Below are 27,812 nucleotides of genomic sequence, written 5' to 3'. Positions count from 1 at the left end.
AACGTACGCTACTTTGAAGGGTTTCTTAGTATCTCCCAAAACCTTGTTTAGAGTCTTTCTGATTAGACAGTAGACTCGAAATGATCCAAAAAATAAAAGTCACCCGCTAAAGGGTTGAAAGGCATTTATGATCCCAAAAAAAGTCTACTTTGTAGTAGTGATCTACAGTAAGATGTAAAATAAAAAATATTCAAAAACCAACTTTATTGATAATAACCTAATATAGCCACTAAAGGATGCGAAATATAAAAAACAACTTTATTGATAACAATCCGATATAGCCACTTGCTCGTTAAAGGGTTGAAAGGCATTTATGATTCCCAAAAAGTCTATTGTCTATAATAAAAAATATTCAAAAACCAACTTTATTGATAATAACCTAATATAGCCACTTGCCTATTAAAGGGTTAAAATTTCTCTTTGTCTCGGGGTTTATGTATAATTATATAGTAGTATGACTATCTTTGTCTAAATGGTATAGTAGAATTTGTTTCTAATAAACTTCAACTATTCATTTAATTTTTGGTATTATTGAAGTTTGAAATGGGGCAATAATGTCGTTGTGAAGATCGTTTTTTTAGCAGAGCAACGACAGATACCCTCTCCTGTAGCAACCTGAACTTTATTACAACCTGAGCCATAAATTAACCTAATCAGTTATGGGGTATAGGCCACTTACCCGTTAAAGGGTTAAAAATAGATAGACTATCTATAAAATAAAATAAAAATATTTCACTCCAGTATATTTTTGTCAATTTATAAAGTACTGGGCAATTTTGGCTTTTTCTGAATTATAGTCTTCATAAAAGCTTAAATTTTATATAATTTATTTGAAAACCGGATACAAAAGGGTATATAAATTTTTACAATCTTTCACAGATAATAACAATGGACCTTATTAGACCTGATACCTCTTGTGAGAAATGTTTTAATATTTTGACAGATAAATATAAATTTTCAAATAAAAGTCAAGGATATCTCCTTTTTGCTATATATGAAAATACTTTGGAATGTAGTAAAGAAAAAATTATAGAGAGACTAAATAACAATCTCAAAAGGATAATTTCTTTAAAGAGAGATGGTGACATGAGAAAAAACCTTTTTGAATCAATGATAAGTGAAAATCCGAAAGAAGAAGAGGAAAAAGAAAATCTTCCAATTCCTAATAAAAAAGAGAAAGAGTCTTGTTTCGGAATATGTTTAAAAGAAGGAGAAAATACGACTGATTGTGTATTTTTCCCAATCTCAGTTGAAGTAACAACATTCGAAAATAGATGGCGTGGTTATGAGTATTTGATATTTGGAGCAGAACGCATTCTTTGTAATGAAGAAATTGATACTGAACCATATATTAATCATAAAGATGGAAGAATTCATTTTCTTCAGTTTATTAAAACTGAAAGAGTTAAAAATTCTGTTGATAGTGTATATGCGGCAGGTAAACTCAATATGAAAGAATATAATGAGAATCTCTCAATGGCATTAATATTTTCTATAAAAAACTCTATCTTTTGGGAAGATTTTTCATTATCTGATCTTTATGTACAAACAGTCTCTTCTGAAAGAAATGATAAAGATTTTAAAAATATGATTATTAGTCGAGATATTATTCTTCACTTAAAATATATATATAATTGTATGTGTAATTATATGGAACAAGAATATAATATTTATTCTACAATAGATTATTTAAAAAATAAGTTTGATGTAACTGATACTTCTTTTTCATTAAATTTAAATGAAAAAGTAATTGAAGAAGTTAGGTATATGCTGCCATTCCGTTCCTCTAGCCCATTTCCTAGTAGTGCTATAGAAATGTGTTTCAAGTCATTGAAAGATAAAAAATTACCCCAATAAATATCCAGAAAAAAAAAGCTTAAAACTCAAAAGAGAGAAAAAATATAAACTATTTTTTATTAACCACTATGGAAGGCGGGGCCGAGGTAGGGGGGGCCGTCGCCCCCCCCCCAAATAGTATTAAAAAAAAAAATAGTTAAATAGATATTTGAGTTTTAAACTTTTTTTTTCTGGGAAGAATAATTAAAAAAATAAAGAGTTTAATTATCCTTAACCCTTTAGCGGGTAAGTGGCTATATAAGGTTATTATCAATAAAGTTGGTTTTTAAATATTTTTTATTTTACATCTTACTATAGAAAATTAATATTTTGCATCCTTTAGCTGGCAAGTGGCTATATTAGGTTATTATCAATAAAGTTGGTTTTGCATCTTATGGTAGATCACTACTACATAGTAGACTTTTTGGTGGATTATCAATCCTTTAGCGGGCGACTTTTTGAATCATAAATGTTTTTTAAACCTATTGAGGAAAAAAAATTTACTAGATAAATGAGACAGACCTTCCCTTCTCAATTATCAGCTAGGCTAGGCTAGGCCATAAGGTCCTCCAAGACCAAACGATACTATAAGAATATTAAATGTTCCCTGGGCAAAATACTGTTGGACTCGAAGAATGTCACTCCTCTCTTCGAAAAGAGATGTCTGGCCATCTCTCGGATGGCCATCAGCTGTGCAGTGCGATGATAGAAGATCTACTCCAAAGACAACGACGAGCTACCTGAAAACTTCCAGCTCCATCCCAGCACCAGCAACTACAACATAGTCCGAGGAGTTAAGGTTCAAATGAAAGAGGTGTTTAACAACCCAACACTACTACTCCGTGCATTTATGATAAAGGTGTAGTCGTATGACCATATGGTCGTATATAACACTGAGGCGAGTTTATACAGCCACTAAGAGGATAATGGAGAATATCTTTGCTTGCTATAATTTACTAGAGTATGATTTACCCGAAGGAAAAAAAATAAGTCCAAATTTTGATAATATGATTGAAGATATCATAAAATTTCAGAAATTATGGAAAACTAATGAGAAATTAGTAGATAAAGTGAAAGTAAAAAAAGCTAAGAAAAAAATGGTAGAAAAATTCATTCATAATATAATTATTAATGAAAAAATTGCAATCCAAGATTATAAAACTACACAAAAGATAATTGATAATTTTGAAGGAGCCCTTTCTACTGAGAATAAGAAATTCTATAAGATTCCTGGTGAGCTGGAAACCAAGAATTTATACAAAGCATGGTTAAAACTAATGGAAATGGATGAGAAAGAAAAACAACGAAATCCATCAAATTTGGGATTTTTAGAAATTAGAAAATACATTATTGATATTCATAAAATTCTAATGACTGGAGTAATTGATGAGAAAATTATGACTACCCCTGGAATATTTAGTACTTTTGATAGAGTAGCCGAATATAAGGGTGAAATTCATAAATACCCAAGAAAGGGAAGTCAAGAAGAATGGGAAACAGAGATTTGGACTTGTCTGGACCAGTATAATAGTTTTATTATAAACATGAAGAAAAACATTGAAGAAAAAAAAGGTGTAGAGGGTATCTTTAGGTGTGCCGCATGGCTTCTAGTTAAACTGGTTTCGTTGCATCCCTTTAGTGATGGAAATGGCCGCCTTAGTAGATTGTTGGCAAGTTATTCTCTTAATTTAATTACACCATTTCCATCTCCAATAAGTAAAAATCGAGAAGATTTTATTGATGCACTTATCAATGCACGTAAATCTTTTCCCAGTCATATTACTGGTATGATGATTGAATCAAATTGGTGGGCGTGGATGGAATTTTTAAATATGCTAGGAATCTCCTATTAGAATTTTTCTTTCTAGTTGTAAGAAAATGGTTTTCAAACTCTAGGCTAAATAAAAAAATATTTTCCGTTTTTAGGTGATATTTCTTAACCTTCAACCAGGTTGAAAATATTTTTCATCTCAGTGACCATCGCATCTCTTTTACTTATATAGTCTACTGGTGTTTATTTCTTTTTTTGATAATAAAATTCAACAAAAAACACTTCTTTTATTATTCCTTAACCCTTTAGCGGACAAGTGGCTATATCAGGTTATTATCAATAAAGTTGGTTTTTTAATATTTTTTATTTTACATTTTATTATAGACAATTAGACAGTAGACTTTTTTGGGAATAGCGGACAAGTGGTTATATCGGATTGTTATCAATAAAGAAGGTGGTGTACCTTCGGGGTAAAACTAACTACTACTACTACTATCACTACTTTATATATTTATGACAAAGGTGTAGTAGTATGACCATATGGTCGTATATAACACTGAGGCGAAAAGGCTGCCCGCTAAAGGGTTAATAATATTTTGTAATAACTATTTTTTATTTGTTCCTAAAATTAGTAGATATGGAAGATTCTCTGGAACGGGCCGGTGGGAGTAACATCCAAGAGGAACCCCTAGATCTTACTACACAAGAAAACCATAATAATAAGGAATATAGAGAAAAGCATAAGAATACTTATTTGGGTAAAAATATATTTAGGTTTTATAAGTTGAAATTAGAAAAGAGTGAAAAATTATCAGAATGTCCAGAGGTTTCTACTAATTCTGTGAACCTTATTATGGCCACCCATTCTCAAGAGAAGCCGTATAAATGCGGTGATGGAGCTATTTTAAAAAAACATGAGATGATACATACTTGTGAATACTGTGAGAAGACTTTCTCATATAAATCGATCCTAAGAATTCATATGCGGACTCATACAGGGGAAAAGCCGTTCATTTGTGAATACTGTAAGAAGGATTTCTCATTAAAATCGAACCTAACAGTACATAAACGCATTCATACGGGGAAAAACCCTTTTCTTGTAAATATTGTGAGAAGACTTTTTCGAAAAAATACAACCTAAAAACTCACATACGTACTCATACAGGGGAAAAGCCGTTCATTTGTGAATACTGTAAGAAGGATTTCTCATTCAAATCGAACCTAACAGTACATAAACGCATTCATACAGGAGAAAAACCGTCTACCTGTGAATATTGTAGCAAAAAATTCAACATGAAAGAAACAATGAAAAAACATAAACGTATTCATACAGGAAAAAAACCGTTTACCTGTCGAAACTGTAGTAAAACATTCAGGGAGAAAGAACACATAAAATCTCATGAACGTACTCATACGGGGAAAAGGCCGTTTGTTTGTGAATACTGTGCGAAGAGTTTCTCATTAAAATCGAACCTAATAAGACACACATGTACTTATACAGGAGAGTAAAAAGAATAGAAATCCATACGAGGGGAAAAACGTTTGTCTGAATACTGTTAAAAGGCTGTTTGTTTGTGAATATTATCAGAAGATTTTCTCAGATAACACATACATATTCAAAGGGTAAATATAATAAGGGGAGGGAGGGGAAACATTTGCTAGGAAATTTTTTTTTAGTGTAAGAGGAATCATATAAGTATTTATTTATATGAGAAAGGTATAAGAATGTTGCCTATCGGACAAGTGGCCGAACAACGGTGGAGGTTCATCCTTCTTCTTCGTCCTCATACTAAAATAAATAATATTTAAAAAATTTATTTTATTTAACAATACTGCTATTTTAGTAACTATTTATAATAACTCTTTTTTTTCTTTTTTAAAATTAATAGACATGGAAGGTTCTCTGGAACAGGCCAATGGGAGTAATATCCAAGAGGAACCTTTGGATCTCAGTACAAAAAAAAATTATACTTATGATGAAAAATCTTTGTTGAAGAATATTCATTTCGATAAAAACATATTTAAATGTTATAAGTTAAAAATGAAAAAGAGTGAAAACTTACCGGAATGCTCGAAGATTTTTACTAATTCTGTGGACCTAAGTGAGAAGACTTTCTCACACACACGCACCCATACAGGAGAAAAACCAGTTACCTATGAATACTGTAGTAAAACATTCAAACAGAAAAGAGACGTGGAAGATCATAAGCTCATCCATACAGGGGAAAAACCGTTTACCTGCGGATACTGTAGTAAAACATTCAGGCGGAAAAGAGACATGGAAGTTCATGAGCGCATTCATACTGGGGAAAAACCGTTTATCTGTGGATACTGTAGTAAAACATTCAGGCAGAAAGCATATATGAAAATCCATAAACGTATTCATACGGGAGAAAAACCATTTATCTGTAAATATTGTCAGAAAACTTTCTCGGATAAATCGAGCCTAAAATGTCATATACGCACTCATACAGGGGAAAAACCATTTACCTGTGGATACTGTAGTAAAACATTCAGGCAGAAAGGATATATGAAAATCCATAAACGCATTCATACGGGGGAAAAACCGTTTGTCTGTGAATGCTGTCAAAAGACTTTCTCAGATAAATCAAACCTAAGGACTCATAAACGCATTCATACATGAAAGAACCCTTTAGTTGGCAAGTGGCTATATAAGGTTATTATCAATAAAGTTGGTTTTTGAATATTTTTTTATTTTACATGGATTATCAACCTTTTAGCGGGCGACTTTTTGGATAATAAATGCTTTTTAAACCTATTGAGGAAAAAAATTAGTACTAGACTCTAGACACATTCGTAAACAAGGTTTTGGGAGACACTAAGAAACCATTCAACGTAGCGTACGGTTCAGCCAAGTTTTCCTGTACTGGGAGGGGGGAAGAAGGAGGAGGTGTACTACCTTCGGGGTCTACGTCGTTGCTCTGCCTACTAAAACGACAAAGTCCTCCAGCACAGAAACATTCTCCAAACTTCCAGCAACAACAACAATTACTAGTTTTTGTCCAATCGGTGGAGCCTTTCTGGATAGAGACTGTAATGTGGCAGCCAATATTGCTCAAAAACTCTTTCTAGCGGCGGCACCGTCCACCACCACTCTAGTCCGAGGAGTTAAGGTTCAAATGAAAGAGGTGTTTATAACAACCCAACACTAACTACTACTACTACTCCGTGCATTTATGATAAAGGTGTAGTCGTATGACCATATGGTCGTATATAACACTGAGGCGAAAAGGCAATTGCTGACCTATCTGGTTGGCAGTTGGCTGCCCGCTAAAGGGTTAACTCCGAGGTTAACAATCATTTGGAATTTTTCTAATAACTATTTTTTTTTTTCAATAGATCTAATAAAAATGGAAACTAGAAGTGATAATCAGGTACTGGTATCATATAATCCTTTGCAAGAAATCGAAGAGAAGTCTCCCTCTCAAGATAAAAATCACAGTATTTATATAAAGGAATGTGAAGAAGCCGCTGATAAAGTGTCACAATATGTATTATATCAAAAGAGAGAAAATAAACTATCGGATCTGCTTCATTTATTTGGTCAGAGCGCTTCGTGTCCGTCTCCAATGTGTTCCTCTATCTGCCGGATATTCTGTCGTATTCGGCACCATCTGAAAGAGAAGAAAGAACATAAATGTAAAGTGCTAATTATATACACCGCACTATATAGGGCTTGGTGTAAAACCTATGAAAGTAATAAAAGAAAATTGGTTGAAGATCTCTATGTCTGCGATCAATGTGATCTTTTCTTCGTCAGCAAATCCTCATTAGATATTCATAAGAACAACGCCCATACAATCACACATTGTGATGAGAGGCTCCATAGATGTGACCGATGTGATAAATTCTTCAAAAATAAAGAGGGGCTAAGGCGGCACAAAAAAAGACATGACGATGAGAGGCTCCATAGATGTGACCGATGTGATAAATTCTTCAAAAATAAAGAGGGGCTAAGGCGGCACAAAAAAAGACATGACGATGAGAGGCTCCATAGATGTGACCGATGTGATAAATTCTTCAAAAATAAAGAGGGGCTAAGGCGGCATCTAAAAAACACACACCGATAAAAAAAAAAAAAAATTTGCCTGTAAATTCTGTGACAAAACATTTCATCAGAAAGTACATTTGATAAAGAAAAACCATTTATGTGTTTTCAATGCAATCACAGTTTTCGAACCCAGACGGCTCTTTCAAGCTATTATCCATCACACAGCAATCAGAGACCCTTTACCTGTGATCAGTGTGAAAGAAAATATAAGAGAAAGTCAGCTTTGAAATGTCATGGCTGTATCAGGTTATTATCAATAAAGTTGGTTTTTGAATATTTTTTATTTTACATCTTACTATAGACAATTAATATTTCGCATCCTTTAATTGGCAATTGGCTATTATAAATAAAGTTAGTTTTTAAATATTTTATATTTTAAATCTTACTGTAGATTACTATTATATAGTAGACTTTTTTGGGGGCTCATAAATGCCTTTTAACCCTTTAGTGGCCGACTTTTTGTATTTTTTGGATCATAAATGCCTTTTAAACCTTCTTATTAAAAAAGCAATTATACTGTAAAATTAAAAAAAATACATCTACACACAAATGGAAAGGGGGGGAAGAGATATAATATTAGTTTCCATTGGCTCAAGGTTTTTATCCTCACTCTTCTGACTACGATTTCGTTGTTTTTTCTTGTAGTTTCTTCGATTAGTTAAGTTTTCGGATCGTAGATGTTGACAATGCTGGCATTTCGGGAAGTTCCAGCGAAAGTCATTTTCTCTGAGGAAACTTTCCTTGTCTGGCATAAAGAAGGCCAAGGGCGATTCATCTTTCTGTGGATTCGCCACATTGGAAGGTAGCAGCTGTGATGAGATTTCTGGGGTGGAAGACAACTCTTCTATGTATTTCCATCCAAAAATAACAAATCCCAGAAGAACAGCAAATATACTCATCACCAACACACATAACACAATCTTGAAAAGAAAAGAAAAAAGAGAGTTGTAATGTATACTGAAACTTCAAAAAACACTACATAGAAAAAAATTGCTGATAAACACTGTTTCATATAGGTAGTTCAGAATGTTTTTTGGCGCAAAGAAACAGCGCCAAAAGTGGTAACTGGACGAGAACGCTGAAGTCGGTTACCAGTTAAAGAAACAATAATATTTAGATCTTTGATTACAAAAAAACATCTAGTCGCCAAAATATAGGTAATTGCTAAAAAAAAGTAGCTAAGCTAGATCAAAAGTCTCCAAATCTAAAAACAAAACTAAGTTGACAACAAACTATTTTAATTTTTTCGATCTAAATGCTTTTTTTTTTAATCTATCAGAGTTGTCTACTAAAAAGTTAATATCTTACCTCTAAAAATAAATGAAGAAAAAATAATAGAGACGAAAACATCCGGACGAGGTAAGGGGAGGAGTAGGAGTTGACGGACGAAGAGGTGTGCACTCAATGTGAAGGCTGGATTTAAGAGGTATATATATATGAAGCTTCACGCAGAGGGGTTTCCATCTTTTACCATCCACAGGATTATATACAACCGTCTAGTGTTTATCCAAAAAATTGCCACCAATCGAACAAGTGGCTGCCAATGTTGTTGGAAGTTTAGGGCGGAGCAACAATGTTCCTTTGAAAAATAACTCTTTGGCATAGCAACGACACAGCCCCCACACAACCTGTAGCAACTCTACTGACCATCAGCTTCAGAAGGGAAGCCGGTCCTGCAAGATTAACCCTTTAGCGGGCAGCCAACTGCCAACCAGATAGGTCAGCAAGGGCCTTTTCGCCGGAATATTTAAACTTGTGAGTACAAAATTTTTATAGTCACATTCCATCTAAAGGATTAAAAATAATTTCTAAAGAATTTTTAATAATTGTTTGTAATAACTATCTTTTCTTTGTTTCAGAAATTAATAGATATGGAAGATTCTCTGGAACAGACTAGTAGAAGTAACATCCAAGAGGAACCCCATAATCTCAGTACAAAAAAAAAGTATAATTATGACGAATACGGCATTAAAAAATCTTTTTGAAGATACAAACAATTTCTGGAATGCTCGAAGGTTTCTACTAATTCTGTGGACACCCGCATAAATATGATTAGTGCTTGTTTAATACATACTCAAGAAAAACCGTTTACCTATGAATACTGTAGTAAAACTTTTAGGCAGAAATACAACATGGAAATTAATAAAAAGACTCAGACAGAAGAAAGTGAATATTGTGAGATTTTTCTTGACTAAATTGAAACTAGAAAAACCGTTTACCTATGGATACTGTAGTAAACCATTCAGCGGAAAAATAAATATGGAAGTTCAAAGACCATTTCTCTGTAAATATTGTGAGAAGACTTTCTCGGTAAAATCGAGCCTAATAAAACACATTCGCACTCATACAGGAGAAAGGCCGTTTCCCTATGGATATTGTGAGAAGACATTCTCAGAGAAATCGATCCTAAGAACACACATACGCACCCACACGGGAGAAAAACCGTTTACCTGTGGATACTGTAGTAAACCATTCAGCCGAAAAATAAATATGGAAGTTCATAAACGCACTCATACAGGGGAAAAGCCATTTGTCTGTGAATATTGCGAGAAGACTTTCTCCGTAAAATCGAGCCTAATAAGACACATTCGCACTCATACAGGAGAAAGGCCGTTTACCTGTGGACATTGTGAGAAGACATTCTCAGAGAAATCGATCCTAAGAACACACATACGCATCCATACGGGAGAAAAACCATTTACCTGTGGATACTGTAGTAAAACATTCAGGCAAAAAACACAAGCAAACGTTCATAAGCGCATCCATACAGGGGAAAAACCACATACTTGTAAATATTGTAACAATACCTTCTCCAGAAAAAGGCAGATGAGAAAGCATGAATTAATTCATTTGAGTGGTAGGTAAAAAATAATCATGGAAATTCTCGATATACACACTTATAAGAGAAGATTCCAATACAAACTCATATAGGAGAAAACTTGTTTGTCTATAAAAAAATATTTAACCTTCTTAGAAGAAATGTAGTAAGAAATTTAAATATAAAATAATTTTTAGTTCCTATCTTTTGAAATTGGTTGAAAATAAGGGAAGAAGAAAATACTATTATTAGAATTTCTTTTTCATTTTTAGTGGGCAACCAGTGGAGCGCATTGTGAGCAACTCTGGAGATCTAGCAGATGGTTCCAAACTGAAAAGGTAATTATATATAATTGTCTAAAGTGATATCAACTTTATACAGTCACTATAGATTGAAAAAATATTTCTGAAGAATTTTTAATAATCGTTTTTCTTTGTTTCTGAAATTAATAGACATGGAGGCTTCTCTGGAACAGGGCAGTGGGAGTAACATCCAAGAGGAACCCCTAGATCTCAGTACAAAAAAAACTGTAATTGTGATGAATGCAGTATTGAAAAATCTTCTTTAAAAGAAAAAACCGCTCTAAAAAGACACGAGATGATACACACCGAAGAAAAACCATTTACCTGTGAATGTTGTAATAAAACATTTAGGCAAAAAGGAAACATGAAAATTCATGAACGTATTCATACAGGGGAAAAACCATTTGTCTGTGAATATTGTGAGAAGGTTTTCTCGACAAAATCGAGCCTAATAAGACACATACGCACTCATACAGGAGAGAAGCCGTTTGTCTGTCAATACTGTGAAAAGAGTTTCTCACATAAATCGAGCCTAAAAATTCATTTACGCACTCATACGGGAGAAAAGCCATTTACATGTGAATGCTGTAATAAGACCTTCTCGGCAAAATCGAGCCTAATAAGTCACATTCGCACTCATACAGGAGAAAGGCCGTTTCCCTGTGGACATTGTGAGAAGACATTCTCAGAGAAATCGACCCTAAGAACACACATATACGTTCATACCGGGGAAAAACCCTTTTCCTGTGGATACTGTAATAAAACATTCAGACAAAAAACACAAGCAAACGTTCATGAACGTATCCATACAGGGGAAAAACCATATACTTGTAAATATTGTCAGAAGACATTCTCAGAGAAATCGACCCTAAGAACACACATACGCACCCATACGGGAGAAAAACCATTTACCTGTGGATACTGTAGTAAAGCATTCAGGCAGAAAGTACATATGGAAAAACATAAACGCACTCATACAGGGGGAAAACCGTTGTAACAATACCTTCTCTAGAAAAAGGCAGATGAGAAAGCATGAATTAATTCATTTGTAAAAAAATAATAATGGGTTCTCGATATACAAACTTATAAGAGAAGACTCGAATACAGACTCATATAGGAGAAAACCCGTTTGTCCATGAAAAAAATATTTAACCTTCTTAGTAAATATAAAATAATTTTTAGTTCCTATTTTTTGTAATTGGATGAAAATAAGGGAAGAAGAAAATACTATTATTAGAATTTCTTTTTCATTTTTAGTGGGCAACCAGTGGAGCGCATTGTGAGCAACTCTGGAGATCTAGCAGATGGTTCCAAATCGAAAAGGTAATTATATATAATTGTCTAAGGTGATATCAACTTTATACAGTCACTACAGATTGAAAAAAATATTTCTGAAGAATTTTTAATAATCGTTTTTCTTTGTTTCTGAAATTAATAGACATGGAGGCTTCTATGGAACGGGGCAGTGGGAGTAACATCCAAGAGGAACCCCTAGATCTCAGTACAAAAAAAACTGTAATTGTGATGAATGCAGTATTGAAAAATCTTCTTTGGAAATGCATAAGAAAAATATATTCAAGTATCATAAGTTTAAAATGAAAAAAAATACTCATTGCCACGACAAGCCGCATAAATGCAACAAATGCGATCGGTGCTTCAAAGAAAAAGGCAATCTAAAAAGACACGAGATGATACACACCGAAGAAAAACCATTTACCTGTGAATGTTGTAATAAAAAATTTAGGCAAAAAGGAAACATGAAAATTCATGAACGTATTCATAGAGGGGAAAAACCATTTGTCTGTGAATATTGTGAGAAGGTTTTCTCGACAAAATCGAGCCTAATAAGACACATACGCACTCATACAGGAGAAAAGCCGTTTGTCTGTCAATACTGTGAAAAGAGTTTCTCACATGAATTGAGCCTAAAAATTCATTTACGCACTCATACGGGGGAAAAGCCATTTACATGTGAATACTGTAAGAAGAATTTCTCGGATAAATCAAACTTGACAATTCATATGCGTACTCATACAGGAGAGAAGCCGTTTGTCTGTCAATACTGTGAAAAGAGTTTCTCACATAAATCGAGGCTAAAAATTCATTTACGCACTCATACGGGGGAAAAGCCATTTGCATGTGAATGCTGTAATAAGACTTTCTCGGCAAAATCGAACCTAATAAGTCACATTCGCACTCATACAGGGGAAAGGTCGTTTACCTGTGGACATTGTGAGAAGACATTTTCAAATAAATTGATCCTAAGAACACACATACGCACCCATACGGGAGAAAAACCATTTACCTGTGGATACTGTAGTAAAACATTCAGGCAAAAAACACAAGCAAACTTTCATAAGCGCATCCATACAGGGGAAAAGCCATTTGTCTGTAAATATTGCGAGAAGACTTTCTCGTTAAAATCGAGCCTAATAAAACACATTCGCACTCATACAGGAGAAAGGCCGTTTACCTGTGGACATTGTGAGAAGACATTCTCAGAGAAATCGACCCTAAGAACACACATATACGTTCATACCGGGGAAAAACCCTTTTCCTGTGGATACTGTAATAAAACATTCAGACAAAAAACACAAGCAAACGTTCATGAACGTATCCATACAGGGGAAAAACCATATACTTGTAAATAATGTAACAAATAATTTTTAGTTCCTATCTTTTGTAATTGGATGAAAATAAGGGAAGAAGAAAAAACTATTATTAGAATTTCTTTTTCATTTGTAGTGGGCAACCAGTGGAGCGCATTGTGAGCAACTCTGGAGATCTAGCAGATGGTTCCAAACCGAAAAGGTAATTATATATAATTGTCTAAGGCGACATTAAAAAAATCACTAAAGATTGAAAAAAGTATTTCTGAAGAATTTTTAATAATCGTTTTTCTTTGTTTCTGAAATTAATAGACATGGAGGCTTCTATGGAACAGGGCAGTGGGAGTAACATCCAAGAGGAACCCCTAGATCTCAGTAAAAAAAAACTATAATTGTGATGAATGCAGTATCGAAAACTCTTCTTTGGAAATGCATAAGAAAAATATATTCATGTATCATAAGTTAAAAATGAAAAAATATACTCATTGCCACGACAAGCCGCATAAATGCAACAAATGCTTCAAAGAAAAAACCGTTCTAAAAAGACACGAGATGATACACACCGAAGAAAAACCATTTACCTGTGGACATTGTAATAAAACATTTAGGCAAAAAGGAAACATGAAAATTTATGAACGTATTCATACAAGGGAAAAACCATTTGTCTGTGAATACTGTGAGAAGGTTTTCTCGAGAAAAAGAAATCTAATAAGGCACATTCGCACTCATACAGGAGAAAGGCCGTTTATCTGTGGACATTGTGAGAAGACATTCTCAAATAAATCGACCCTAAGAAATCACATACGCATTCATACGGGGGAAACCCTTTTCCTGTGGATACTGTAATAAAACATTCAGGCAAAAAACATAAGCAAACATTCATGAACTTATCCATACAAGGGTAGAAAAAGGCAGATGAGAAAGTATGAATTAATTCATTTGTAAAAAATAATCATGGACTTATACACACTTCGAATACAAACTCATATAGGAGAAAACCTATTTGTCTATAAAAAAAATATTTAACCATCTTAGTAAATATAAAATAATTTTTAGTTCCTATCTTTTGAAATTGGTTGAAAATAAGGGAAGAAGAAAAAACTATTATTAGAATTTCTTTTTCATTTGTAGTGGGCAACCAGTGGAGCGCATTGTGAGCAACTCTGGAGATCTAGCAGATGGTTCCAAACCGAAAAGGTAATTATATATAATTGTCTAAGGCGACATTAAAAAAATCACTAAAGATTGAAAAAAGTATTTCTGAAGAATTTTTAATAATCGTTTTTCTTTGTTTCTGAAATTAATAGACATGGAGGCTTCTATGGAACAGGGCAGTGGGAGTAACATCCAAGAGGAACCCCTAGATCTCAGTAGAAAAAAAACTATAATTGTGATGAATGCAGTATTGAAAACTCTTCTTTGGAAATGCATAAGAAAAATATATTCATGTATCATAAGTTAAAAATGAAAAAATATACTCATTGCCACGACAAGCCGCATAAATGCAACAAATGCGATCGGTGCTTCAAAAAAAGAAACGAGATGATACACACTGAAGAAAAACCATTTACCTGTGGACATTGTAATAAAACATTTAGGCAAAAAGGAAACATGAAAATTCATGAACGTATTCATACAAGGGAAAAACCATTTGTCTGTGAATACTGTGAGAAGGTTTTCTCGAGAAAAAGAAATCTAATAAGGCACATTCGCACTCATACAGGAGAAAGGCCGTTTATCTGTGGACATTGTGAGAAGACATTCTCAAATAAATCGACCCTAAGAAATCACATATACATTCATACGGGGGAAAAACCCTTTTCCTGTGGATACTGTAATAAAAGATTCAGGCAAAAAACACAAGCAAACGTTCATGAACGCATCCATACAGGAGAAAGGCCGTTTATCTGTGGACATTGTGAGAAGACATTCTCAAATAAATCGACCCTAATAACACACATATACATTCATACGGGGAAAAACCCTTTTCCTGTGGATACTGTAATAAAAGATTCAGGCAAAAAACACAAGCAAACGTTCATGAACGCATCCATACAGGAGAAAAACCATATACTTGTAAATATTGTAACAATACCTTCTCTAGCAAAAGCCAGATGAGAAAGCATGAATTAATTCATTTGTAAAAAAATAATTATGGTTTCTCGATATAAACACTTATAAGAGAAGAATCGAATACAAATAGGAGAAAACCCGTTTGTCCATGAAAAAAATATTTAACCATCTTAGTAAATATAAAATAATTTTTAGTTCCTATCTTTTGAAATTGGTTGAAAATAAGGGAAGAAGAAAATACTATTATTAGAATTTCTTTTTCATTTTTAGTGGGCAACCAGTGGAGCGCATTGAGAGCAACTCTGGAGATCTAGCAGATGGTTCCAAACTGAAAAGGTAATTATATATAATTGTCTAAAGTGATATCAACTTTATACAGTCACTATAGATTGAAAAAAGTATTTCTGAAGAATTTTTAATAATCGTTTTTCTTTGTTTCTGAAATTAATAGAGATGGAGGCTTCTCTGGAACAGGGCAGTGGGAGTAACATCCAAGAGGAACCCTTAGATCTCAGTACAAAAAAAAACTATAATTGTGATGAATGCAGTATTGAAAAATCTTCTTTGGAAATGCATAAGATAAATATATTCATGTATCATAAGTTAAAAATGAAAAAAAATACTCATTGCCACGACAAGCCGCATAAATGCAACAAATGCGATCGGTGCTTCAAAAAAAAAAACACTCTAAAAAGACACGAGATGATACACACCGAAGAAAAACCATTTATCTGTGAATTTTGTAATAACAAATTTAGACGGAAATACGATATGAAAATTCATAAACGCTCTCATACAGGAGAAAAGCCGTTTGTCTGTCAATACTGTGAGAAGAGTTTTTCACATGAATCGAGCCTAAGAATTCATGTACGCACTCATACGGGGGAAAAGCCATTTACATGTGAATACTGTAAGAAGACTTTCTCGGTAAAATCGAACCTAATAAGACACATTCGTACTCATACAGGAGAAAGGCCGTTTATTTTTAGACACACATTTACCTGTGGATATTGTAATAAAACATTTAGGCAAAAAGGAAACATGAAAATTCATGAACGTATTCATACAGGGGAAAAACCATTTGTCTGTGAATACTGTGAGAAGGTTTTCTCGAGAAAAAGAAATCTAAGAATTCATGTACGCACTCATACGGGGGAAAAGCCATTTACATGTGAATACTGTAAGAAGACTTTCTCGACAAAAAGAAATCTAATAAGACATATACGCACTCATACAGGAGAAAAGCCGTTTGTCTGTCAATACTGTGAGAAGAGTTTTTCACATGAATTGAGCCTAAGAATTCATGTACGCACTCATACGGGGGAAAAGCCATTTACATGTGAATACTGTAAGAAGACTTTCTCGACAAAATCGAACCTAATAAGACACATTCGTACTCATACAGGAGAAAGGCCGTTTATTTTTAGACACACATTTACCTGTGGATATTGTAATAAAACATTTAGGCAAAAAGGAAACATGAAAATTCATGAACGTATTCATACAGGGGAAAAACCATTTGTCTGTGAATACTGTGAGAAGACTTTCTCGAGAAAAAGAAATCTAATAAGACACATACGCATTCATACAGGAGAAAAGCCGTTTGTCTGTCAATACTGTGAGAAGAGTTTCTCATATGAATTGAGCCTAAGAATTCATGTACGCACTCATACGGGGGAAAAGCCATTTATATGTGAATACTGTAAGAAGAATTTCTCGACAAAAGCGAGCCTAACAAGACACATTCGCACTCATACAGGAGAAAGGCCGTTTACCTGTGAGAAGACATTCTAATAAATCGACCTTTCTCCTGTATGAGTGCGAATGTGTCTTGTTAGGCTCTCTTGCAGTATTCACATATAAATGGCTATGAATTCTTAGGCTCAATTCATATGAGAAACTCTTCTCACAGTATTGACAGACAAACGGCTTTCTCCTGTATGAATGCGTATGCTTTTTCTCGAGAAAGTCTTCTCACAGTATTCACAGACAAATGGTTTTTACCCTGTATGAATACATTCATGAATTTTCATGTTTCCTTTTTATTACAATATCCACAGGTAAATGTGTGTCACAGTCTGTAATTATATTTGTCGGAAAGTCTTCTTACAGTATTCACATGTAAATGGCTTTTCCCCAGTGCGTACATGAATTCTTAGGGTCGATTCATGTGAGAAACTCTACTCACAGTATTGACAGACAAACTGCTTTTCCCCTGTATGAGTGCGTATATGTCTTATTAGATTTCTTTTTATCGAGAAAGTCTTCTTACAGTATTCACATGTAAATGGCTTTTCCCCCGTATGAGTGCGTACATGAATTCTTAGTATAGATTAAATAGAAAAAAACTTCTCACAGTATTCACAGACAAAAGGATTTTCACCTGTATGAGTACGTTAATGAATTTTCATGATTCCTTTTGCCTAAATGTTTTATTACAATATCCACAGGTAAATGTGTGTCTAAAAATAAACGGCCTTTCTCTCCTAATATGTACCAATGCTATTAGGTTCGATTTTACCAAAATCTTCTTACAGTATTCACATGTAAAGCACCCCGTATGAGTGCTGCATGAATTCTTAGGCTCGATTCATGTAAAACTCTTCTCACAGTATTGACAGACAAACGGCTTTTCTCCTGTATGAGAGCGTTTATGAATTTTTCATATCGTATTTCCGTCTAAATTTGTTATTACAAAATTCACAGATAAATGGTTTTCTTCGGTGTATAAATAAATCTCGTGTCTCTTTAGAGTGTTTTTTTTGAAGCACCGATCACATTTGTTGCATTTATGCTAGTTTGTCGTGGCAATAATATTTTTTCATTTTTAACTTATGATACATGAATATATTTATCTTATGCATTTCCAAAGAAGATTTTCAATACTGCATTCATCACAATTATAGTTTTTTTTTGTACTGAGATCTAAGGGTTCCTCTTGGATGTTACTCCCACTGCCCTGTTACCATCTCTATTAATTTCAGAAACAAAGAAAACGATTATTAAAAATTCTTCAGAAAATACTTTTTCAATCTATAGTGACTGTATAAAGTTGATATCACTTTAGACAATTATATATAATTACCTTTTCAGTTTGGAACCATCTGCTAGATCTCCAGAGTTGCTCAATAAACTCCACTGGTTGCCCACTAAAAATGAAAGAGAAATTCTAATAATAGTATTTTCTTCTTCCTTATTTTCAACCAATTTCAAAAGATAGGAACTAAAAATTATTTTATATTTACTAAGATGGTTAAATATTTTTTTCATGGACAAACGGGTTTTCTCCTATTTGTATTCGATTCTTCTCTTATAAGTGTGTATATCGAGAAACCATAATTATTTTTTACAAATGAATTAATTCATGCTTTCTCATCTGCCTTTTTCTAGAGAAGGTATTGTTACAATATTTACAAGTATATGGTTTTTCCCCTGTATGGATACGTTCATGAACGTTTGCTTGTGTTTTGCCTGAATCTTATTACAGTATCCACAGGTTTTCCCCGTATGAATGTATATGTGTGTTATTAGGGTCGATTTATTTGAGAATTTCTTAACACAATGTCCACAAATAAACGGCCTTCTCCTGTATGGATGCGTTCATGAACGTTTGTTTTTTTTTAGCTTACAGTATCCACCGTATGAATGTATATGTGATTTCTTAGGTCGATTTATTTGAGAATGTCTTCTCACAATGTCCACAGATAAACGGCCTTTCTCCTGCATGAGTGCGAATGTGCCTTATTAGATTTTTTTTTCTCGAGAAAACCTTCTCACAGTATTCACAGACAAATGGTTTTTCCCTTGTATGAATACGTTCATGAATTTTCATGTTTCCCTAAATATTTTATTACAATGTCCACAGGTAATGGTTTTCTTCAGTGTGTATCATCTCGTTTCTTTTTTGAAGCACATTTGTTGCATTTATGCGGCTTGTCGTAAATGGTATATTTTTTCATTTTTAACTTATGATACATGAATATATTTTCTTATGCATTTCCAAAGAAGAGTTTTCAATACTGCATTCATCACAATTATAGTTTTTTTCTACTGAGAGTTCCTCTTAGATGTTACTCCCACTGCCCTGTTCCATAGAAACCTCCATGTCTATTAATTTCAGAAACAAAGAAAACGATTATTAAAAATTCTTCAGAAAAACTTTTTTCAATCTTTAGTGATTTTTAATGTCGCCTTAGACATATAATTACCTTTTCGGTTTGGAACCATCTGCTAGATCTCCAGAGTTGCTCACAATGCTCCACTGGTTGCCCACTACAAATGAAAAGAAATTCTAATAATAGTTTTTCTTCTTCCCTTATTTTCAACCAATTTCAAAAGATAGGAACTAAAATTATTTTATATTTACTAAGATGGTTAAATATTTTTTATAGACAAATAGGTTTTCTCCTATATGAGTTTGTATTCGAAGTGTGTATAAGTCCATGATTATTTTTACAAATGAATTAATTCATACTTTCTCATCTGCCTTTTTCTAAGGATTCATGAATGTTTGCTTATGTTTTTGCCTGAATGTTTTATTGTATCCACAGGAAAAGGGTTTTCCCCATATGAATAGCATTATGTGATTTCTTAGGAATTATTTGAGAATGTCTTCTCACAATGTCCACAGATAAACGGCCTTTCTCCTGTATGATATTGTATATTAGATTTCTTTTCTCGAGAAAACCTTCACAGTATTCACAGACAAATGGTTTTCCCTTGTATGAATACGTTCATAAATTTTCATGTTTCCTTTGCCTAAATATTTTGATACAATGTCCACAGGTAAATGAGTTTTTCTTCGGTGTGTATCATCTCGTTTCTTTTTAGAACGGTTTTTTCTTTGAAGCACCGATCGCATTTGTTGCATTTATCGTGGCAATAAGTATATTTTTCATTTTTAACTTATGATACATGGTATATTTTCTTATGCATTTCCAAAGAAGAGTTTTCGATACTGCATTCATCACAATTATAGTTTTTTCTACTGAGATCTAGGGGTTCCTCTTGGATGTTACTCCCACTGCCCTGTTCCATAGAAGCCTCCATGTCTATTAATTTCAGAAACAAAGAAAACGATTATTAAAAATTCTTCAGAAATACTTTTTTCAATCTTTAGTGATTTTTAATGTAATTAGACAATTATATATAATTACCTTTTCGGTTTGGAACCATCTGCTAGATCTCCAGAGTTGCTCACAATGCGCTCCACTGGTTGCCCACTACAAATGAAAAGAAATTCCTAATAATAGTTTTTTCTTCTTCCCTTATTTTCATCCAATTACAAAAGATAGGAACTAAAAATTATTTGTTACATTATTTACAAGTATATGGTTTCCCCCTGGATACGTTCATGAACGTTTGCTTTTTGTCTGAATGTTTTATTACAGTATCCACAAGGAAAAGGGTTTTTCCCGGTATGAACGTATATGTGTGTTCTTAGGGTCGATTTCTCTGAGAATGTCTTCTCACAATGTCCCACAGGTAAACGGCCTTTCTCCTGTATGAGTGCGAATGTTTTATTAGGCTCGATTTAACGAGAAAGTATTCTAGCAATATTAACAGACAAATGGCTTTTCCCCTGTATGGATGCTATGAAAGTTTGCTTGTGATTTTTGCCTGAATGTTTTACTACAGTATCCACAGGTAAATGGTTTTCTCCCGTATGAAGGTGCGTATGTGTGTTCTTAGGATCAATTTATTTGAAAATGTCTTCTCACAATGTCCACAGGTAAACGACCTTTCCCCTGTATGAGTCTATGACTTATTAGGTTCGATTTTTTGCCGAGAAATCTTTTATTACAGCATTCACATGCAAATGGCTTTTTCCCCGTATGAATCTTCGTCGCCGAAAATAATTTTTAGCCTCGATTTATGTGAAAACTCTTTTCACAGTATTGACAGACAAACGGCTTCTCTCTCTGTATGTGCATATGAATTGTCAAGTTTGATTTATCCGAGAAATTCTTCTTACAGTATTCACATGTAAATGGCTTTTCCCCCGTATGAGTGCGTAAATGAATTTTTAGGCTCAATTGATGTGAGAAACTCTTTTCACAGTATTGACAGACAAACGGCTTTTCTCCTGTATGAGTGCGTATGTGTCTTATTAGGCTCGATTTGTCGAGAAAACCTTCTGCAATATTCACAGACAAATGGTTTTTCCCCTCTATGAATACGTTCATGAATTTTCATGTTTCCTTTTGCCTAAATTTTTATTACAACATTCACAGGTAAATGGTTTTTCTTCGGTGTGTCGTGTCTTTTAGATTGCCTTTTTCTTTGAAGCACCGATCGCATTTGTTGCATTTATGCGGCTATCGTGGCAATAAGTATTTTTCATTTTAAACATGATACTTGAATATATTTTTCTTATGCATTTCAAAGAAGATTTTCAATACTGCATTCATCACAATTACAGTTTTTTTCTGAGATCTAGGGGTTCCTCTTAATGTTACTCCCACTGCCCGTTCCATAGAAGCCTCCATATCTATTAATTTCAGAAACAAAGAAAACGATTATTAAAAATTCTTCAGAAATATTTTTTCAATCTGTAGTGACTGTATAAAGTTGATATCACCTTAGACAATTATATATAATTACCTTTTCGATTTGGAACCATCTGCTAGATCTCCAGAGTTGCTCACAATGCGCTCCACTGGTTGCCCACTAAAAATGAAAAGAAATTCTAATAATAGTATTTTCTTCTTCCCTTATTTTCATCCAATTACAAAAAATAGGAACTAAAAAATTTTATACTTACTAAGATGGTTAAATATTTTTTTCATGGACAAACGGGTTTTCTCCTATATGAGTCTGTATTCGAGTCTTCTCTTATAAAGTTTGTATATCGAGAACCCATTATTATTTTTTTACAAATGAATTAATTCATGCTTTCTCATCTGCCTTTTCTAGAGAAGGTATTGTTACAACGGTTTTCCCCATGAGTGCGTTTATGTTTTTCCATATGTACTTTCTGCCTGAATGCTTTACTACAGTATCCGCAGGTAAATGGTTTTTCTCCCGTATGGGTATATGTGTGTTCTTAGGGTCGATTTCTCAGAGAAAGTCTTCTTACAAAATTTACAAGTAAATTGTTTTTACCCTGTATGGATAAGTTAATGAACGTTTTCTTGTGTTTTTTGTCTGAATGTTTTATTACAGTATCCCACAGGAAAAGGGTTTTCCCGATGAATGTATATGTGTGTTCTTAGGGGTCGATTTCTCTGAGAATGTCTTCTCACAATGTCCACAGGGAAACGGCCTTTTCTCCTGTATGAGTGCGAATGTGACATATTAGGCTCGATTTTGCCGAGAAGGTCTTATTACAGCATTCACATGTAAATGGCTTTTCTCCCGTATGAGTGCGTAAATGAATTTTTAGGCTCGATTTATGTGAGAAACTCTTTTCACAGTATTGACAGACAAACGGCTTCTCTCCTGTATGAGTGCGTATGTGTCTTATTAGGCTCGATTTTGTCGAGAAAACCTTCTCACAATATTCACAGACAAATGGTTTTTCCCCTGTATGAATACGTTCATGAATTTTCATGTTTCCTTTTTGCCTAAATGTTTTATTACAACATTCACAGGTAAATGGTTTTTCTTCGGTGTGTATCATCTCGTGTCTTTTTAGAGCGGTTTTTTCTTTTAAAGAAGATTTTTCAATACTGCATTCATCAGAATTACAGTTTTTTTTTGTACTGAGATCTAGGGGTTCCTCTTGGATGTTACTCCCACTGCCCTGTTCCAGAGAAGCCTCCATCTCTATTAATTTCAGAAACAAAGAAAACGATTATTAAAAATTCTTCAGAAATATTTTTTTCAATCTATAGTGACTGTATAAAGTTGATATCACTTTAGACAATTATATATAATTACCTTTTCAGTTTGGAACCATCTGCTAGATCTCCAGAGTTGCTCACAATGCGCTCCACTGGTTGCCCACTAAAAATGAAAAAGAAATTCTAATAATAGTATTTTCTTCTTCCCTTATTTTCAACCAATTTCAAAAGATAGGAACTAAAAATTATTTTATATTTAAATTTCTTACTACATTTCTTCTAAGAAGGTTAAATATTTTTTTATAGACAAACAAGTTTTCTCCTATATGAGTTTGTATTGGAATCTTCTCTTATAAGTGTGTATATCGAGAATTTCCATGATTATTTTTTACCTACCACTCAAATGAATTAATTCATGCTTTCTCATCTGCCTTTTTCTGGAGAAGGTATTGTTACAATATTTACAAGTATGTGGTTTTCCCCTGTATGGATGCGCTTATGAACGTTTGCTTGTGTTTTTTGCCTGAATGTTTTACTACAGTATCCACAGGTAAATGGTTTTTCTCCCGTATGGATGCGTATGTGTGTTCTTAGGATCGATTTCTCTGAGAATGTCTTCTCACAATGTCCACAGGTAAACGGCCTTTCTCCTGTATGAGTGCGAATGTGTCTTATTAGGCTCGATTTTACGGAGAAAGTCTTCTCGCAATATTCACAGACAAATGGCTTTTCCCCTGTATGAGTGCGTTTATGAACTTCCATATTTATTTTTCGGCTGAATGGTTTACTACAGTATCCACAGGTAAACGGTTTTTCTCCCGTGTGGGTGCGTATGTGTGTTCTTAGGATCGATTTCTCTGAGAATGTCTTCTCACAATATCCATAGGGAAACGGCCTTTCTCCTGTATGAGTGCGAATGTGTTTTATTAGGCTCGATTTTACCGAGAAAGTCTTCTCACAATATTTACAGAGTATCCATAGGTAAACGGTTTTTCTAGTTTCAATTTAGTCAAGAAAAATCTCACAATATTCACTTTCTTCTGTCTGAGTCTTTTTATTAATTTCCATGTTGTATTTCTGCCTAAAAGTTTTACTACAGTATTCATAGGTAAACGGTTTTTCTTGAGTATGTATTAAACAAGCACTAATCATATTTATGCGGGTGTCCACAGAATTAGTAGAAACCTTCGAGCATTCCAGAAATTGTTTGTATCTTCAAAAAGATTTTTTAATGCCGTATTCGTCATAATTATACTTTTTTTTTGTACTGAGATTATGGGGTTCCTCTTGGATGTTACTTCTACTAGTCTGTTCCAGAGAATCTTCCATATCTATTAATTTCTGAAACAAAGAAAAGATAGTTATTACAAACAATTATTAAAAATTCTTTAGAAATTATTTTTAATCCTTTAGATGGAATGTGACTATAAAAATTTTGTACTCACAAGTTTAAATATTCCGGCGAAAAGGCCCTTGCTGACCTATCTGGTTGGCAGTTGGCTGCCCGCTAAAGGGTTAATCTTGCAGGACCGGCTTCCCTTCTGAAGCTGATGGTCAGTAGAGTTGCTACAGGTTGTGTGGGGGCTGTGTCGTTGCTATGCCAAAGAGTTATTTTTCAGAGGAACATTGTTGCTCCGCCCTAAACTTCCAACAACATTGGCAGCCACTTGTTCGATTGGTGGCAATTTTTTGGATAAACACTAGACGGTTGTATATAATCCTGTGGATGGTAAAAGATGGAAACCCCTCTGCGTGAAGCTTCATATATATATACCTCTTAAATCCAGCCTTCACATTGAGTGCACACCTCTTCGTCCGTCAACTCCTACTCCTCCCCTTACCTCGTCCGGATGTTTTCGTCTCTATTATTTTTTCTTCATTTATTTTTAGAGGTAAGATATTAACTTTTTAGTAGACAACTCTGATAGATTAAAAAAAAAAGCATTTAGATCGAAAAAATTAAAATAGTTTGTTGTCAACTTAGTTTTGTTTTTAGATTTGGAGACTTTTGATCTAGCTTAGCTACTTTTTTTTAGCAATTACCTATATTTTGGCGACTAGATGTTTTTTTGTAATCAAAGATCTAAATATTATTGTTTCTTTAACTGGTAACCGACTTCAGCGTTCTCGTCCAGTTACCACTTTTGGCGCTGTTTCTTTGCGCCAAAAAACATTCTGAACTACCTATATGAAACAGTGTTTATCAGCAATTTTTTTTCTATGTAGTGTTTTTTGAAGTTTCAGTATATATTACAACTCTCTTTTTTCTTTTCTTTTCAAGATTGTGTTATGTGTGTTGGTGATGAGTATATTTGCTGTTCTTCTGGGATTTGTTATTTTTGGATGGAAATACATAGAAGAGTTGTCTTCCACCCCAGAAATCTCATCACAGCTGCTACCTTCCAATGTGGCGAATCCACAGAAAGATGAATCGCCCTTGGCCTTCTTTATGCCAGACAAGGAAAGTTTCCTCAGAGAAAATGACTTTCGCTGGAACTTCCCGAAATGCCAGCATTGTCAACATCTACGATCCGAAAACTTAACTAATCGAAGAAACTACAAGAAAAAACAACGAAATCGTAGTCAGAAGAGTGAGGATAAAAACCTTGAGCCAATGGAAACTAATATTATATCTCTTCCCCCCCTTTCCATTTGTGTGTAGATGTATTTTTTTTTAATTTTACAGTATAATTGCTTTTTTAATAAGAAGGTTTAAAAGGCATTTATGATCCAAAAAATAAAAAAAGTCGGCCACTAAAAGGCATTTATGAGCCCCCCAAAAAGTCTACTATATAATAGTAATCTACAGTAAGATTTAAAATATAAAACTAACTTTATTTATAATAGCCAATTGCCAATTAAAGGATGCGAAATATTAATTGTCTATAGTAAGATGTAAAATAAAAAATATTCAAAAACCAACTTTATTGATAATAACCTGATACAGCCATGACATTTCAAAGCTGACTTTCTCTTATATTTTCTTTCACACTGATCACAGGTAAAGGGTCTCTGATTGCTGTGTGATGGATAATAGCTTGAAAGAGCCGTCTGGGTTCGAAAACTGTGATTGCATAGAAAACACATAAATGGTTTTTCTTTATCAAATGTACTTTCTGATGAAATGTTTTGTCACAGAATTTACAGGCAAATTTTTTTTTTTTTTTATCGGTGTGTGTTTTTTAGATGCCGCCTTAGCCCCTCTTTATTTTTGAAGAATTTATCACATCGGTCACATCCATGGAGCCTCTCATCGTCATGTCTTTTTTTGTGCCGCCTTAGCCCCTCTTTATTTTTGAAGAATTTATCACATCGGTCACATCCATGGAGCCTCTCATCGTCATGTCTTTTTTTGTGCCGCCTTAGCCCCTCTTTATTTTTGAAGAATTTATCACATCGGTCACATCTATGGAGCCTCTCATCACAATGTGTGATTGTATGGGCGTTGTTCTTATGAATATCTAATGAGGATTTGCTGACGAAGAAAAGATCACATTGATCGCAGACATAGAGATCTTCAACCAATTTTCTTTTATTACTTTCATAGGTTTTACACCAAGCCCTATATAGTGCGGTGTATATAATTAGCACTTTACATTTATGTTCTTTCTTCTCTTTCAGATGGTGCCGAATACGACAGAATATCCGGCAGATAGAGGAACACATTGGAGACGGACACGAAGCGCTCTGACCAAATAAATGAAGCAGATCCGATAGTTTATTTTCTCTCTTTTGATATAATACATATTGTGACACTTTATCAGCGGCTTCTTCACATTCCTTTATATAAATACTGTGATTTTTATCTTGAGAGGGAGACTTCTCTTCGATTTCTTGCAAAGGATTATATGATACCAGTACCTGATTATCACTTCTAGTTTCCATTTTTATTAGATCTATTGAAAAAAAAAAATAGTTATTAGAAAAATTCCAAATGATTGTTAACCTCGGAGTTAACCCTTTAGCGGGCAGCCAACTGCCAACCAGATAGGTCAGCAATTGCCTTTTCGCCTCAGTGTTATATACGACCATATGGTCATACGACTACACCTTTATCATAAATGCACGGAGTAGTAGTGTTGGGTTTTTATAAACACCTCTTTCATTTGAACCTTAACTCCTCGGACTAGAGTGGTGGTGAACGGTGCCGCCGCTAGAAAGAGTTTTTGAGCAATATTGGCTGCCACATTACAGTCTCTATCCAGAAAGGCTCCACCGATTGGACAAAAACTAGTAATTGTTGTTGTTGCTGGAAGTTTGGAGAATGTTTCTGTGCTGGAGGACTTTGTCGTTTTAGTAGGCAGAGCAACGACGTAGACCCCGAAGGTAGTACACCTCCTCCTTCTTCCCCCCTCCCAGTACAGGAAAACTTGGCTGAACCGTACGCTACGTTGAATGGTTTCTTAGTGTCTCCCAAAACCTTGTTTACGAATGTGTCTAGAGTCTAGTACTAAAAGGTTGATAATCCATGTAAAATAAAAAAATATTCAAAAACCAACTTTATTGATAATAACCTTATATAGCCACTTGCCAACTAAAGGGTTCTT

General features: G+C 34.0%; 2 protein-coding genes and 1 pseudogene across 2 annotated transcripts; all 3 read left to right on the top strand.

Moving 5' to 3' along the window:
- Window positions 1-4,526: 4,526 nt before the first annotated feature.
- On the top strand, window positions 4,527-6,251 carry LOC145390295 (uncharacterized). The gene is made up of 5 exons (XM_080265271.1): window positions 4,527-4,603; window positions 4,687-4,782; window positions 4,984-5,112; window positions 5,520-5,559; window positions 6,030-6,251. Exons 1-5 carry the CDS (start codon window positions 4,527-4,529, stop codon window positions 6,249-6,251), a joined length of 564 nt encoding a protein of 187 aa, XP_080121397.1.
- A 4,843-nt stretch (window positions 6,252-11,094) lies between these two features.
- LOC145390294 (uncharacterized) lies at window positions 11,095-11,796 on the top strand. Its single transcript, XM_080265269.1, has one exon. The coding sequence runs from the start codon at window positions 11,095-11,097 to the stop codon at window positions 11,794-11,796; it is 702 nt and encodes a 233-aa protein (XP_080121395.1).
- A 598-nt stretch (window positions 11,797-12,394) lies between these two features.
- Window positions 12,395-13,462, top strand: LOC145390293 (uncharacterized; annotated as a pseudogene).
- Window positions 13,463-27,812: the final 14,350 nt, after the last annotated feature.

Source organism: Coenobita brevimanus, unplaced genomic scaffold (genome assembly GCF_032717465.1).
Source record: "Coenobita brevimanus isolate Jiangsu-jjx unplaced genomic scaffold, ASM3271746v2 jjx.HiC_scaffold_473, whole genome shotgun sequence".
In the NCBI taxonomy this organism is placed as follows: domain Eukaryota; kingdom Metazoa; phylum Arthropoda; class Malacostraca; order Decapoda; family Coenobitidae; genus Coenobita; species Coenobita brevimanus.
Note: the sequence above shows the minus strand (reverse complement) of the source record. Positions and strands in the feature narration are given on the sequence as shown.